The 16,567-nt window shown below is 43.9% G+C and overlaps 1 protein-coding gene across 2 annotated transcripts in view; it reads left to right on the top strand.

Annotated features, from left to right (window-relative positions):
* LOC129211459 (contactin-4) overlaps positions 1-16,567 on the top strand; it is a 336,085-nt gene that overhangs the window by 202,676 nt on the left and 116,842 nt on the right. For both annotated transcript variants that reach the window (XM_054838596.1, XM_054838595.1), the window contains exons 4-5: positions 6,085-6,211; positions 7,246-7,421. In XM_054838596.1, coding sequence (XP_054694571.1) covers positions 6,085-6,211; positions 7,246-7,421 — 303 coding nt within the window. The remainder of the gene's footprint in view (positions 1-6,084; positions 6,212-7,245; positions 7,422-16,567) is intronic.

The following is a 16,567-nucleotide window of genomic DNA, read 5'->3' as shown; positions in this document are numbered from 1 at the left end:
ATCATAAAGAAACAAACAGTTTATGGTAGGTTTTTAGATAATGCAGGTTTAGTGTTCTTATTCCCAGTGATACCTTTGAACACATTCAGAATAGATGTGTTACGCAGCAGCTTTGGAGGACCGTGGTGAAACTGTGATATTATTCATCTCGTAATCTGAATGTATGTCTTTGTTACCTCAAGAAGAAAAATGTGCAATTTTTTTTTATTATTATTATTACTGCCCCATGGTAACAATAGCTGTATTGTGCTAGGTAAGGACAGTATTTTAATTTCCTGTCATAATCCTGTGTTTCTAGGGTTGGATATATAACTCTGCTGAATGATTTTCTCAGGACTAGAGCTTAACTTATAAGGCATCAGAACAAGCTTGACTATTATTTATGTATTTAAAAGTATCTTTCAAAAATATCCCTTTGGTCGCTTCTCCTCTTTCAGCACTGGAGATCAACAAATAACCTGATCATTAACGAACAGGCGGTCGGTTCTGCGTTATCTTTCGGCAGAGGACCTGGAGATGCCCCACTGCCCTTCTATTGTACTATTATTATTACTACTATTATTACTACTACTGTTGTTGTCTTATAATCATTCATAGCTCTATCGTGGGCTGATACCATCCTTAACGGAGCACTGCGAGTTTATCTGTTTATTTTCCTGATGTCAGCTGTGATGACTCAGGGAGAAGGCTGCTTGGTGAAGAAACTTGTGATTTTCTGCAGTAATGGAGAAATGTGCTTTTATCATATACTGAAGAGAACATCTGTGATGATAATCATGCTGTTGACTTACTAAGAGAACACAAATTACATTCCATTAAATAAGTTTTTGTCGTAGGACAAGTCACTCATTACGCTGCATCGGGAATTGCCTCCTCCCGGCTGTCTAGACCCAGGAGACGAGGCACAGGGAAAACTTGCTTGCTTGTGCATGTACGGATCAGGTAGCAACATTTTCTTTGAAAAGTGCTAACTTGATGACATTTGCTATAATTAATCATGTGGCATTTAAATAAGTGAAATGACGATACCGCTGTGGTACAGACAGTCAGACTGAATGAGAGGCTTCACGGATGAATTCCCCGAGCTGGAGCCTGACCCACGGTTGGCATTTGCACGTTGGCTCCTGCGCTGCGGCGTCACAGGACGCGGGCAGAGGCAGCTGGCGGGCTGGCTCCTGACCTCCCCTGACTGATGGACCCCGCGCTTCCCTCAGAGGTCGGAGCACGCTGGTGTCGGGGTGGATGTGTTTAACCCTGCCTTTAATTCAAACTGCTCCAGATACTTGGGTCACTCGTAAATAGAGTCGTCGGACCATTACTGTCTCCATTTCAAATTCTGGAGCTCTTTTGTGTCTGCATTTACGAGAGCAAAGATTTATTTCTTCCTGTCTTCTTAGCCTCTGGATTTTTATGGCTGCGTTAATGTCTCTGAGGAATATCTGACACTGCTTTTGAACTCAGGTATCAGATGCTTGCCTATCAGATGTCACCTGTCAAGCATGGCTTTCCACTTTAACTGCACTTGTACTTGGTGCAGCAGTGATCTGGGAAATAAAAGTATGTCAGAAAAGAGAGGTGATGACAGGAGGAGCCATCTGGCTGGAGACCTGTAGGGTGCTGCAAAAATACCCAATCTTGCAGCCTGGTGCTGCAAGGGGTTGGTAGAGAGGTGGTGGCTCTCTTACTCATCCATCCTCTCACCCCAGAAGCAAGGCTGCAGGGATGTCTCGGACAAGATCTCTGGGAGGGTGCTTGGCCCCTACGGCTCAGAGTATCTCAATGGAACTGCAGAAAGTGCATCTTATGCAGCAGTGGGGTGATGAGGAGGAGGAGGAGGGAAAGAGCCTCATCATTTGTTTCAGCTTTGCTCCTGATGAAAGTATCTGATTATTGTTGATGTTTTATTCTCTTTATTAATCTTGACTGCTTTTCTTTCTTCAGCCCGTGGGTCAGCCACGGGGCAGCGGTAGGCAGGAACGAGTAGTGGCGGCAGAGGCAGGCGGGTGACTGTCTCCAAGGATGCAGAGCTATGCGGCCCTTTCCTTACAAATAGCACTTTATACAGGACTTTTTAAATCTTTTTTTAAATACATTTTTTGTTTCTTTTGAATGGGAAGCACCTTTAGCAGGTCTTGTTCATTGAGAAGTCTACAGAATTATTTGTAGTAGGACTGTCTGGTGTAAAAGTTTTTCCTGTGATTTCAAAGCCATTAGCACCATTTGTGTGTGCTGTTGACGTTAATAGAAGTGATGGTCAAAAAATCACGAGTGAGCCATCCAATTTAGTCTTTTCCTGCTCAGGAGGATGTAATGCAGCTGAGTAACCTTGAGGAGCAGGCTGTAGTGTTAATCAGCGGTGCCCTTGAGCTGTCCTATCCATTTCACTCTCTGGTTTCCTGAAGAGTTGCTCTTCCCAAGGTGCAGTTTTGTCTTGAAGAAATACCGACTTGTAGCGCTGTATGAAAACACACCAGCATACATAGCAGAAACCAATTCCCTCAGCCGCAAACAAGGAGAGGATTTTTATCATTTATACTGGATATACTCCAAGAATTCTCTCTTCAGTTTAGTTACATCTTTCCCTACAGTGTGGAATATTCAATTAAACCTTCTCTCAAATTGGCCATAACTTTCAATGAAAATTAAAGCAGTTCTATTTAGGTAACGACATCCGTCACCAGGTTTAATGTTCAGAGAGAACAGGAATGGTTTCACCTGTTCATGTGAATTAACCTCCGTTGACATTCTTCATGTTTCAATTCCTCAAAAGCGCAGAAAGACAACGAGCATTTAGCATCCTCCTGGATGTGCTGGCTCTCAACTTTGGGGTACTGGAGGGACACAGAAAACATGATCTTCATTTGGAATGTATTTAAATTAATCTGGCATTTTCTAATAGATTTTGTGATTCACTAGGAAAAAATACATATCTATATCTCTTGGCGGAAGCTAGGATAGCAGAATGTTCTTCTAAATTATCTATCGCATTCTGTCCAACAGCATATGGGCATATACCTCGTTCTGTGTTTAAAAATGTTTCTTTTATCATGAGATCTACTGAAATTTCCTATATCCTACATCTTACTGAAAGAAATACGCTTCCCTCAAAGGAGGCAGACCCAGAGCGGTAGTACATTTGTTTCACCTGACGGGGGGAAAAAAAAAAATGCTTTTTGGTAACCAATCTTGTTTGCAACTTGTCTTAAGCTGAGGGCAGCTCAGTGTTCATTCTAGGTTAACTCATTTCGGGCTCGAGCAAAAGAAACGTAACTCAGAAAAATAAAATCTGTCACTGGGAGAGCGTCTTAGCTGTTAGCTTGTCTAGGAAGGTTACTTACTGTATTTTCCCAGGACAGTAACAAACGTGTAAGGAGTAGCACAGGTTACACGGTAGCTGCTGAAAATCGTAAAGAACAAAGCAAGCTAAAATAACTGAGCAGCTCTCATGTACATATCCTTATATATCATTGCTTCATTGTTCTGCTAGGTGAAGCGCCCAAAAGAGCCTAATGAACATAATCCCCTAATGAAGGGCAAGGCAAAAGCCTGCTAGGCTCAGGAGGGAGCCTCCTCCTTACAAACGGTGGCCTTCCAATGATCAAGCTCCTAGTAGTCTTCATCAGTGAAAAGCAAAAAAAAGTGTTACTGTCGCTCCATGATTGCAAGTCCCTGAACGTTATTGCAAGAGAAATGAAATTACCGCTTTTATTATTTTTTTTAAAGTATAAAATTCACATTTCAAAGTTATCTGGATAGCAAAACATTACTCCCACAAAACCAGGCACTGTAACAGAGCAAATGCATTTGCCTGTGCTGACACTGAACATCTGAGATCTGTTTCTACCCAGTAATGGTGTAAGTTAGTAAAAGATCTACTGCGTTTGATTCAGCTATGTTCGGTTTTCTGCCTGTAAGAATGTAGACAGCAGTTTGTTTTATTTATTAGTGAATATTTAGTGTTCTTTGAACCACATCCTCCTCTTCCGTAAGGTAGTGTGGCTCAACACTTGTCACACACTGCGTTAGGATCTGGGCTGCAGTGATTTCAATCACGCGTTAGACTGTAGCAAAAGGACTCTACAGGCTGAAGATTAAATAGTTTGGACTTGCTTATCTTGGTTATACACAGGCACCAGTAAGAGAAAGAAGAAAGGCACTCAAAATAATTTTATCTACCCAGTGTTGCAAGGTTTTCCCTCCTCTTCTATTCCTCTGATACGCCGGCAGCTGCTTTGAGAGCTTCTCCCTGCCTGACCCGGTGCTGCTCTCTCGGAAGTCAAGTAGTAGTAGCTGCACCAGGGCTTTTCTTCTTGCTGGCTAGCAGGAAGGGCAAGCGGTTTTTGCCATGTAGAACGTTAAACAGTGTCAGCAGCAGATGTTGTAATATTTGGAGAGTAGTTTCTTTTGGTTATCATTTATGGCCTTCTATTTATAACTTAGGCAAATTAAGTTATTTAGACTTTTCACCTATTTGTGACTATTTCTGCCGTCATGGTTCTCTCTCTTTTGTGTCTGTTGAGGTTTTTTTTCTAAATTGTACTTAGCTTACTAATGTTATAGGTGGGTTGTAATGTTCCTTACAAACGTAACTCCCTGTCAAACACCCTGTGGCATCATACGGACCGGTTTCATTGCACTTTGAAGACCAGTGTCTCGCCCCAAGACACTACACCATGGCAGCCTGGGCCCTGAGCCCGCAGCTGAGTGGTGTCCTGCGCGTGTGGGGACACATTGGGACCTTTGGGTGTCTGTTTCCCAACTCGAGTAGGTGAGCTATCTGCCTTTTAATGCAGGGTGTATTGTCGTGTGATGGGAGGAGGACCAAGCATCTGCCCTCTAGTGCAATGTGATAGGATATAAATTGACACACCGTAATTGAAATAACAGCAAACGACAGCGTAGCGTGACTTGAGTCCTTCGTGGGGTGTGCAGCAGATGACACAGCCGATGCACCACGTGCCTGAGTCAGCACGGTTCGCTAACGGGATTACCGGGGATGTGGCTTGTGCGGGTCCCGGCACGATCAAGCTCCTTGCGTATGGGACTTGAAGTGATGCTTACACAGGACCTGAGCACCAGGCCAGCTTCTGTATTTTACCATTAGAAAACTGTTTAAATTAGAATGTATTTTAATCCTTCTGTTTTCTAACCCATTAATACAGTACTCAGAGCTATAATCTTTATGGGCCAGGTTGTAATGTTCTTTCTTACACTGAAGGAGTCTGTTTAAGGAGTGATGCAGCCCTGGGTCTCAGGAACAAGTCTGGATATCGTAATCTAGCCCTGTATGCTTTATGGTTATTATTATCTTTTTCTGCCAGCAACAGTAAGTTGCACACAGGTATAATTTAAAGCTAGAGATTATGTGAAATGTGTTTTGAATAATAGATGAGTCTCAGTCAGATATCGTTAACTTATAATTAAAAATAAAGATAAATACAACCGATATGCCTGTATACTTAGCACATTCTCTTTTGTGGCGGTGCCTGAGGGAGGAGACACAGGGGAGAGGTTGCTCCATTATAATCTTCCTGGCAAAAGTCTCTTTGAAATCCTTCTGTGGAGATGACAGAATTTTCTCCCTGGAGTAAAGAGCTATTGTTCTGTCCCTAATAAATCCAGCTGATTTCCGAATGTCGGGGGATATGAGGGCTATTCACATTCATTCTCACCCTCCTCGCAGCGGGAAGATGCCTTGTGTTCTGTTCATTCCTTTTTCCTTCTTATTCTTTTGTACATCCCATCATTGTATTTTATTTATTCAATCTCCTTTGACCACCTATACCCACAAGTTTCCTGCATGTCCATCAGGATGGACTTCTGGCAGCAGATAGACACCAGCGTGGCTGCCTGGCCGAAGGGACGTCCGTGCCCGTGTCCCTGTGAGTCCCTGCCCTCGGCAGCGATGGGGCCGCAGGTACCGGCAGCAGCACCCCGATGGCCCACGCGGTTGCCCTTTGCCCCGTAGAAATCAGATGTTCAAGCAAGGCTCCCCTTGCTGCTAAGATACTATTTCATCTTTTGACACTGGGTACGTGGAGAGTCCCTCAAGTATCTGTCACGTTTTTCCTCTGTTTAACGCAGACGACAGCACACTGCACGGGCCGGTTTTCCTTCAGGAGCCCAACAGCATGATCTTCCCCTTGGATTCAGAAGAAAAGAAAGTGAAGCTGAGCTGTGAAGTAAAAGGAAATCCCAGACCGACCGTTGGGTTCGTTCAGTGTTTAACTACTCTTTCGCACGACCTCCGTGCTACAGCAGCATCTCCCCAGAGCCTCTTTCTCCTGTGTGCATCTTGTGTGTAACTCAGTGATGCCCCTGGAGCCCGCCGCAATGCTGATAACAAAAACCAGGGATCAGAAATCACTGCATAAGGCAACACAATTGCAAAATTTGGACTAAGGGTTCACAAAGGTTACAAAGGGATTATAGGTAGTCTGGCCTGCCAGATTAACCATCCTTTTCCACAAACGTGGACAAAGCTCTTAATTGTTTTCAGCTTTAGTAACTGCTTTGAGATCTTTAGAAAAAAGATGCTGTACTACCATGGTGATGCTGCTGTAAATCATTTAGGCTGCTGTTTTTTCTCGTTTAGTGCCTTTCTCATTTTGTTCGCCACAGTAAATACCACTCTGAAACCGATTAGAGTCGTTGGACCTCAGCCACCGTGCTGTCTTCTGACATGACCAACTATTTAATGCAGTAAACCGTGTTGATTTGCTAGTGCAGACATATCCAGATTCTGGGAAAGGGAGCTGCTTTGCGGCCGTGGCTCCATCCAGGGCTGGCAGGGATGAGGGTCGCTGTAACTGGGGCAACACGGTGTTGGAATTTCTCAGTGCCCCATTTTGCGACAACAGCTACAGCAAGTGAATTTTCCTAAATTTAAAAACAAACAGCCAGCAAGTCGGGAGAGGAAAAGAAACCTCGGTGGGCTTGAATGGTTTAAAGATCCTGTTTCTGGGACTTCCCCTTGCAAAATGATTAATTCCAAAGAACAGCAGCAGTAGCAACTACAGAAGTTTTAATCATATCAGAGACTGAAATATATGTCAAGGATATTGCTCTTTCAGTTAAATGCTGGAATATTTCAATACTGTGCAGGAAATTTGCATTTTTGTGCTTTTTTAAGAAGTAGTCAAAGATGTTTTAAATCTTTCTTTATTTACTACATGTTGTATTTTTAAATACCCAAGAGTATTCATTAATATTAGCAGAATTTAACTTTGGCATTTTATGCTATAGGTGGAAGTTAAATGGAACCAGCATTGACATCGGTATGGATTACCGCTACAGTGTGGTGGAAGGCAACCTGTTGATCAATAATCCCAATAAAACCCAAGATACTGGAACATACCAGTGTGTAGCGACAAACCCCTTTGGAACGATTGTCAGCAGAGAAGCAAGGCTTCAATTTGCTTGTAAGTAACAACGCAGCTTCCGTTCCAGCAACGTGCTAGAAAAACTGAGAGCAATGCCTGCTTTAATAACCTTCTCTAATGTGCTGTGTATAATTCTCTGAGCTGTTCATGGAGTAGAAAAAGCACCTGGATTTAGAAGGAAAATGTGAATGAGGAATAGATGCCTTGGTTTATGATTATTTAGGTGAAATTATATGTAGTCTGCAGGGTAAAATACCTTATTTCTTGAGAAAGAGACCACCTAGGAAAGTATTTGGCAAATGGGATCTCACCATTGATTTTTTCCTTTCCTTGGAGAATTAAAGCTTCAAAGTATTTGAAGGAGCATCTCTTAGGAATAAATTCACGATGATAGTTTTCACAAGTCCTACATTTCAGTACTTAGGTACAAGTACTTTCAGGTGTGGGTGATATTTTGTAACTCTGCGTAAAAGGGAGAATAGGCTGCTTCATAGTTATTTTGGGTTAAATTCAGAGTTGCAGCTTCTTGTCGAAAGCTAAGGATAGCAAAAGACACAGGTCTTGATGTGAATTAGCTTTATATGAAATTACAAAAAGGCGTCTTGAGGTACAGAATAAAGTCTGTAAGAATGAGCAAATGATAACGCAGGACCACGAGTCATCTTTTTTCTCGCATAGCTGTGAAGGTGAAGGCAGAGAATTGATACGCGGACTTATTCATCCATCATGTCTCCAATTCCTCTGTGCCGTTGTCCTGGGAGGGGTGTACGCAGCAGCTTAATAATTACAGCAGGACCTGCTATGAAATATCCTTGCACGTGCGTGCAGGAGTTCAAGGCAATCTGTTCCCAGACGTGACGCTGTCGGTGATGGTGAGCTGGGCTTTCAGGAGAGCTTAGTGAAAGATGCTTTTGACCGACTGATAGAGAAGCTGATAGAATAGACTATTTCAGATGTGCTCCAGCTACAAAAATAAAAAGGTAAAAATGCCAATAAATGCCAGGTTCACACAGAATAGAGAGGTGATTTGTAATGAGAAATATTACTGTGAGTAAAGGCAAGTCCTCCGTCTCCCTGTGTAGTTTACAATATATTATCCGTTTGCTTATGACCTGCTCGTGGTTTTCCGTGACTGAAGGTGCGTTTTCACTCTGGATGGGTAACGAACAGCTTCCTCAGGACCGATCTCATCGCTCCAGATTTCAGTCTGTCAAGGTGACCGCTTCATAAATACTACGTTGGTCTGCTTCTCTGGAGACCACGTGTTTCACAGCGGGCTCCTACAAATCGTGGCCTTCTGCTAGCTACCGGGGTGAGCCTGGGAAGTGTCGTTATTCAGAGCCAAGCACTTCAGCACCCCCTTGCCTGGGCTCGTACTGGTTCCTGAAGTCAATAGGTTAAGGACTTGCCGAGTTGCGGCTCCTCAGACGCTGGTCCTGGGCCACGAAGTTCAGAATGTGGGACTAGGAGAGAGGATGCTCGTGCTGGCAAGTGCGGTAGCCACGGGCTGGAAATGCATCAGCTTCCTTGCTTGTTTTAATTGTTAGGCGCTTATTAACCATGAGCTTGCAAACGCAGGGAATTCTGCTCAAAAAATAAGAAACCTTTAACATATTATCTTTGCTTCAGATATGGAGTGTTTATTAAATACTGATTAATTTATCTATCTCAATGAATGATAAATCTGGCAAAAATCTTTCAAGTTTTCTAGTTGACCCAATACAAATTTAGTTTGACTGATTCTTTAATTAAGAAGATTGAATTAAAAAAGAAAACTTGTTCTTCTCCAGGTAAAATAATGATGAGGAACTTGAATAAATGCATTCTTTTTGAGTCCTAAAAATTATTTTAGATTGCTGAAACAGCATAATCAGATTAGAAACATTGGGATTAAGTAAAAAAAAAATTAGCATTTATCAAGGTAGAGTCTGTGCTTTCACAGAACAGTGAGTCATTTTGTGCTGTATGATCAAAGGGTTTGCAACCCGAATTAGCTGAATTATGAAATACACAGAGTGGTTTAAGATTATTACAAAAGCTCTGCCTCTAAGAACCAATAAAAATGGGCACCTGTATTAGTAACGCATGTTTTTCAGCCATGACGTCCAAGACGTGGATGCTGTAGCGCTGCTTAATACAATTGCTTGCCTTTATGTGGTTTTATTCTGAACGCGATGGTTTTGAATGGCCGTCTGTAGGTTCTGTGTGGGATAACCTAAAGCGCTGTGTGGGGAGGACCCTTCCTAGCCACTGGAGAGCTCTTAAGGCTGTTTGCCCTCAGTTGCTCTCTCAAGATTTTTCCCTTTTATCAAGTTATTTTCCTTGAATTTCACCCTTGCGCGTGCAGCCTCTGACCCAGCTCCAGCTCTTCAGGTTGGTCTCTTAGCCCCGCTGTGTCCCATGTTAGGATTTGGCTGTGGAAAGCCATTTGGTTAGAGACTCGGGACTGTACTGCTCAACCTGTCCGTAGCTTCCCCCTCTGTCCGAGCAATCCCTTATTTTCCATTCTGATCGTGTGTTGTGTGATTATTTTTTTTTCGTTACCTCATTTTTATTTCTAAGTTATTGCTGGGTCTTTTGAGACTAATGTCTTGGGGTTTGAGCTTTTTTTTTTTTTCCACCTCCTCTTAAGAGTTAAATTCTGAATCTTGGGGCACCATTAATATACGTTCGTTCATTCATTCTTCAAGGGCTGTATTATTCTTCTCTAGCGTTTTCACTGAAGATTAAACTGCGATCTAGCTATTCAACCTCCTGTGGAGGTCAGAGAGGGTCAGCGATTTAATCCTTGAAATATGTATTTAGGTTACAAACTCATTATGATAAAAGTGCTAATATTTTTCCCCAATACTTGCTTTGTGATATGTCATTTACATTTCAAATTTGTTCTCTCTCTCATTTTTTTTTTTTGCAATGTTAGTTGTCTCTGAAATTGGACAAGTTTTCAGAAAATAAGGAATCTGCTGTGCCACAGTAACAGAATATGGATTAATGATACCCTAAACCCTGCACTTATAGCAATACAGGCTCTCAGAAAATAATAAAAAAAAGCTTTAAACTCTGAGTATGGATTCTAATAATGGCTTTTCCAAAATGATATTCGAAAACACAGCTGAACTAGATTAAATTATGTGCTTTTTATTTTAGGGGATGGGGCTTAGCTTGACAATTTTATTCAGTGTACCGTAGTTTGTGTTTGGAAGTAACACTGAAATCAATAAGAAGTTATGCCTGGAGAGAAGCGCAGCTCTGACGCGGCAGTTTAGAGATGTGCCCACCCATTCAGACATATGATTAAAGCTGTTTCCTGTGGCCCGGATCCTGCTTCCTTTCAAGTCAATGATAAAACCGGTATTGATTTTTAGTGGCACCAGAGTTGGACGATACCCCTCGGAAAGGGATGAATTTGCAAGTTGTTCGGCCAGCTCAGCTTCTGTTCTCTCTGGCATCACTCGAAGGTGCTGAGCAGCTCCTGGCTGCGGGCAGGAGGGTGGCACAGCTCAGTGCAGGGCGTCACGGCGTGAGCAGGATGCTCTTTTAGTGAGAGTCCTTGCCAAATTATTTCTACTCACTGTGAAATAATTTCCAAAATGGAACATTAGTGCACATAGGTGCTGAAAGTTGCATTTATACCCACATCTCCATAGGCATAAAATCATAAAGTCGAGTCCCAGCAAAGGCTTCAAGAGCTTGTCTGCCCGCAGTGCGAGGCGGCATCAATGCCCTCCCATGGAGAAGCTCGCCAGCCTGTTCTTCACAACATTTGCAGACCCTTCTCAGGAGTGTGTATTTGGAGGACTATGTATTAAGATTTCACTTATTTTGGTGGGCTCTGCTAGTGCTGATCTGGACTATGCTTGTACCCCATGCCCTCTGCGGGTACTGACCCCAAAGACTTTCAGATCTATTCCTCCTGCCCTTCTATTGACTCTCGAGTATGGTAGATGTCCAGAGGATTGTGCTTTTGGGCAGCTGAGTCCCAGCGACTTCCCATCACTGCAGGAGCCCCCAGTCCATCGCCACGCGTGGGTGACCGTGGAGGGTGCCCGCTTTCACGTGACTTGTGGCTCGTCTACTGCCGTTGGGTTTGCTCTTAACCAAAGGCTGGTAATGAGGAAAAGGGCCAGCTTGTCAAACCTGTCCAAAATGAGCAGTGCTGGTGGAAATGGGTTCGGGGATAAAAAGACTAAGGAAGGTTTCCCCTTCTGTGTTTGTAGTTCTTTCCTAAGTGATCTGTTCTTTTACAGTCCCATTGGTAGGGTGGGATGAGCGAGACGAGACTCTCCCCAGCAAAGAGAATGGCAATTATCATCTTACCCTTCAGCTGCTTTACGAGCACCTACAGAATAATAACTCTAATTAGAGATTAACTTTGATATTTATTTTACCTTGCTGAGGCCGCAGTTTAGTTTTCACCACCACAGCTTTGAAACCAGACATTTTTGCACAGCTCCAGGAGCAGTGCGGAGGGTCAATCCGGTCACCCCTGTGACCCCATCCTGGCGGCTTTAGAATGTGCCTGCTCCATCACCGCCTCCACCTGCAGCAGCTAATGCGGCCCCGGGACGGGGCCAAGGCTCCACTCTCCCAACAGATGACCCCTATCTTCTCCTGTGGAACCATCCCCGATGGTGGTAGATGAAATATCCTTTCCCTGCTGTGATAACTAGACCCAATTTGGCCCTAAACTCCTCAGCAGGATTTGCAGTTTAACCTGAAAATACACACGGACAGTGCTACCTGCAGTAATGCTGGTTTAAAAATAAGCCCTGTGGAGAGTGGGTGAGTGGCCATGCGCTAGCCATCGCCTTTCTCATCACTACTGATGTCTGTCACATGCTGCTGGTTTTAAAATGGATATCCAAAGAGGAAAATGAAGTTCAAATCAGTGCAGTTTTTCAGTCATACCATTGCTTTGCCCCCCGCCGTTGTTGTAAAAACTGCCTAACAGTGATGTCTGTGAAACATAAGCTGTTAGAGAAACCGAATCTACCTTTCAGGGGGTTTTAGCATTTTGCATGTTGTCGCACCCCCACAGTGGGAGGACGGTTGGTGTCCTCCCGCTCTGTGCAGAGACACTTCTCTGAAATCGGTGCCTTTCCCGCCCGTAGCAATTTTCTGTGAAGGACTTTCCTTTGTATCTGTAATTTAACAGGTCCATGCTAATGCTATGGGCATTTTCTGCCGTTGGCAAAAGTGATACTGAGATGTCCAGGGGGCTGAGGTACCAGTTTTTAGAACAGAACGAGGCCCCAGGAGAGGAGGTGATGGGGCTGAAGGGAGGCATCTTTGGTGGCTGATTCGGTGTGCGGAATTTAGCCTGAGCTGGTTTGCTGCGTTTACAGATGAAGCCGTGCCTGGAGGGCAGGGTTTGGAGGTGGGTTTCCCTCTGCTGCTAACCAGGGCAGCAGCCTCAGACTTCCCTGTTGTCCCTTCTCCTTTGGATTGTTCATTTACAGGAACTCTAACTTTCTTCTTCGTTGCTGCAAACATGCTCCTAACTGCAGGGAACTTCGCTGTTGTTTCTGAAAGCTGTTTCTCCCCTCACACTATATTAAAGGAATTTGTTTTATAGAAGTGTTTCTGCAAAAATAATTGTTACACATGAATTAGCAGCTAGGACTCGGCACTGTGCAGTGCAAATGGTAACAGAAAAGACAGCAATAACACGATTGTAATGAGAATACTTTGGGGCTTTGACCTACCATCCTAAAATAATTTCACTGTGATGGTAGAAAAAGAAAATTACTCCCAACATTATACTGAAAAGGATTTTTTTCAATATTCCCATTGCTGGAATGATTCCTGTTATATCTCGTACCCGAGCAAATCCCATAATTTTTGCTATTAGTTGCTAAGAAACAAATTATAATTGCTGCTCAAATTCTTTACTGTTTTACCCTCTTATTGCCCTGAAGTGCATTCATTTTCTTTTTGGAGATTAAATGATCAATGAAGTAATTCTTTCAAGAACAATTAATAATGAAAACATTTTCAGAGAACCACTGAAGTATCTGCCTTGCCTTGCCTAAACAAACAAGTGCAACAACAATCGCATTGATTGATCAATGAAGCGATGCGCTGCCGCGCGGCTGAATGAGGCATTCGGCACGCAAATTAAATCATTTCCGCAGTGATTACTAACGTCTGAGTGTTGAGAAAAGATGATGTGTTTAAAACCTCCTGGAAATTCAGGAGAACAGAAGGTTTGGGCTGTTTTTTCCCGGAGTCGGACTGCAGCTGGGACGACGGGTGTGCGCGGCTCTGCTCGTCCCTCAGCAGCCCGTCGGTCGCCTGTGTTCGTCCTCCTCAGGAAGTTTAATTTTTCAAGGATTTTCTGTTTATGAAGGGCAGAAACCCAGTTCAGCGCATTTTCCCGGCTCCTCCTTTGTTCTGGCTCTCTGTGAGAGCACTTGTGAAAAGTCCCTGCTGGGTACGCGGGGTGGGAGGCTTTAGCATCCTGGGTGGGAGCTGCACACCGGCGCTGAAATGGGGAAGCACCCGTCCCTGCCTGCACCAGCAGCCCCTGCCCGCAGCCAGCACCACAGGACGTGTGTGTCTGTGCTCCGAGGCTGGTTTTCACCCACAGATTGAAATACCACACTGGGCTATTTCTTGCTGAGGTATGTACCCCTTCTGCTGTTTTGGAGCCTCGACTTCCAATCTGCAGCTCTTCCTGTAGGTTAATTCACTTTTTCCTGGCATTTTCATCAGTGCGCTGCCTCCCACGTGTACAGTCACAATTCAGACACGACACCCCCAGCCAGCAACTGGAGTTTGCTTACACCCGAGGCCCATGAATCGGCCTTTAATAATTTAATTTTCTTCATTTTTTCTTACCGCTTCAGGAAGTGGTTTTCTTAACGTGGCCTGCTTTCCCGTACACAGCCCAAAATCTCTTTTTCTGCCTCGCCGTTTCCCGTCGAAGCCTTGCAGAGCCTCTGCAGGTCCAGGCCAGACGCAGGGTTTGATTGCGGTGCGCAGGAGCGGCTCTGCGGCAGCAGCAAATGACACCGTGCTGCAAAGGGTCTGCCTCTGCTTCCTCTGGCCGACCTTCCTATTTCAGTTTCCAGGGAGACTAAAAAACTCACTGTAAAATTTCCCAGATACACTGGAGGCATTTTTTTTAAATTCTAGGTCCAATAAATAAATTTCATTCTCTGGTAGGGAGGTATTTCCTAAACTTTTCATTCTTCCTAAAGGAACAGTTTTGTAGCTCCTGAAACTCTGCAAATAAAGCATTACTTGGGAGCTTGCGTGTGCATTTCTGGTCTCCCCAGGCTTCTCCGCTCCTGCCAAAGCGGCTGGGATGCACTAGCCATCCCCGTTTTCCTCCGTGCGTTTACACAAATGAAGCTGTCAAGTCTCAGCACAAGCTATTCGTAGTGTCCCCGTTCCTGCAGAGTTGTAATGTTAAAACTCCCTGGGCCGTCAGATAAGATTTGGGGCTAGTTACAACAAAGTTTGGTTCAAGAGTGTGTCTTCCCGTATGCATGTAGAGTCCCCGGTTCCTCCTCTGGTGTCACGACCAGGAAAAATACCGTTTATATCAATAAAGAGCCTGATGGTCTTACCCGAAATCAGCCACCCCTATGGTTTTGGCTCCCAGGAGTGGGTTTGGGGTGATGCAAGGTGTGTTCTGAACAAGGGAACAAGCAAATTGATTTGAATTTTTCTTACGTGCACGTTTCCCCGATGTCTCTCTCCTTTGCTGAAATCTTAACTGAGCTGTGCAAAGTGCAGTCGTGAGTGTTAGAGAACCAGCTCCCAGCCTCAGCACCTTTGCCACGCAGTCTCCGATGGGCGGAAAACTAGGCTGAGCCTCACGTAAGCTGTCCTTTTTTTGTTGTGTTTTTTTCTTTTTTAATGATGAATAGGACCAACAGGGAGTATGTAGCAGAGGATAGATATATAACCTACTTTACTTTTATCTGTGATAGAGGGACCCTTAACTTGGAACAGAAACATAGGATTTATACCTGCTTGTTTCCACCCAAGGGTTATAAATAAGATGAATACATTATTACTTAAAGCCGTGGCAAGGCATTTGTAAATAATCAGCACACCTTCTCTCAAAGCTAGTAATCTCGTAAGCCTGCAGTGTTATTTAGGAAGCGTATTTCGGTTTATATCACGCCGAAATAGAGCTGCTGAGGGCAGGGAACGTTGCACAGGAGGTGTCCGAGGGCTGTGGCCGGGACCTGCTGCCCACGCCGCTGGGCATTGTGCTGGAATGAGCTTCACGTCACAGGATGGTTGCAGCACCACGGTTTCTTTTGTGGTTTAGGAATTTAGGGAACAGCAAGGCACAGGCTTGACAGTTTTTTCCTGTCTGTCTCCTTATTTATTAATTTTGTCTTCAATATGTAAAATAACATATATTCAAAATATTTTATTTTTATATCTAGGGGGGGTGGATCATTAAGAACTAAATGCAGATCTAGGTGTGTGTTTAAAATGAATGCTTAAATGTACCAGTTTGGTCCCAGTGTGCCAAGGTCCGGTGATGTAAGCTTTCCTTGCAAAAACCTCTGCTGTTCACTGAAACTCTATAGTCTTGAGAAAATTATCTTGGTGCTAAATCATGTCAGGGTGCTGTGGAAAACTCCGCCTGGACCTGGAAGGAAACAAAAAGAAAGATTTCTCATTTTCTCTGATGTTCTGAATGAAGCACTAAGTATTCAGGTTCTGAGCCCAGGGTTTTGGGACAATTTCACTTTGAAATGGAGTCGATCTCTCTGCATTTGAAGATCTTCTGACCTCAGGCTTAATCAGTCACTTTGACATCTCACCTGTTAACTTAATACCACCCCGCTTTTTAGATGCTCAGTGCGTAGGTCATAAAGAAAACGGTGCAAAGCTCCCACAGTAAGCTAAGGAGACAGCAAGACTTTGTCTTTCTTTCCCTGCTTCCCCTCCCCGGCTTTGTGCGGGATCTGATACCGTGCTCTTTATCAGCAAAATCTCCTGTTCTCTCAGTCCTGAAGCCTTTGCGTCTTACCTGCGTTCCCATCAAGGTAGTTCCCGTTCATGGCCTGTTGGCTGCTCACCGCTAGATTATTCAAGAATCAGTGCACATCATCTGACATCTATCCTGTTCTTTGAAGGCTAAAAACGAGAATGAAAATAGGACTATGCTGTGAATATTAGTGTGTCCTTAGTAGTAGTATTAATCCTCTGACTGT

Source organism: Grus americana, chromosome 11, assembly GCF_028858705.1.
Source record: "Grus americana isolate bGruAme1 chromosome 11, bGruAme1.mat, whole genome shotgun sequence".
Taxonomy (NCBI): Eukaryota; Metazoa; Chordata; class Aves; order Gruiformes; family Gruidae; genus Grus; species Grus americana.
Note: the sequence above shows the minus strand (reverse complement) of the source record. Positions and strands in the feature narration are given on the sequence as shown.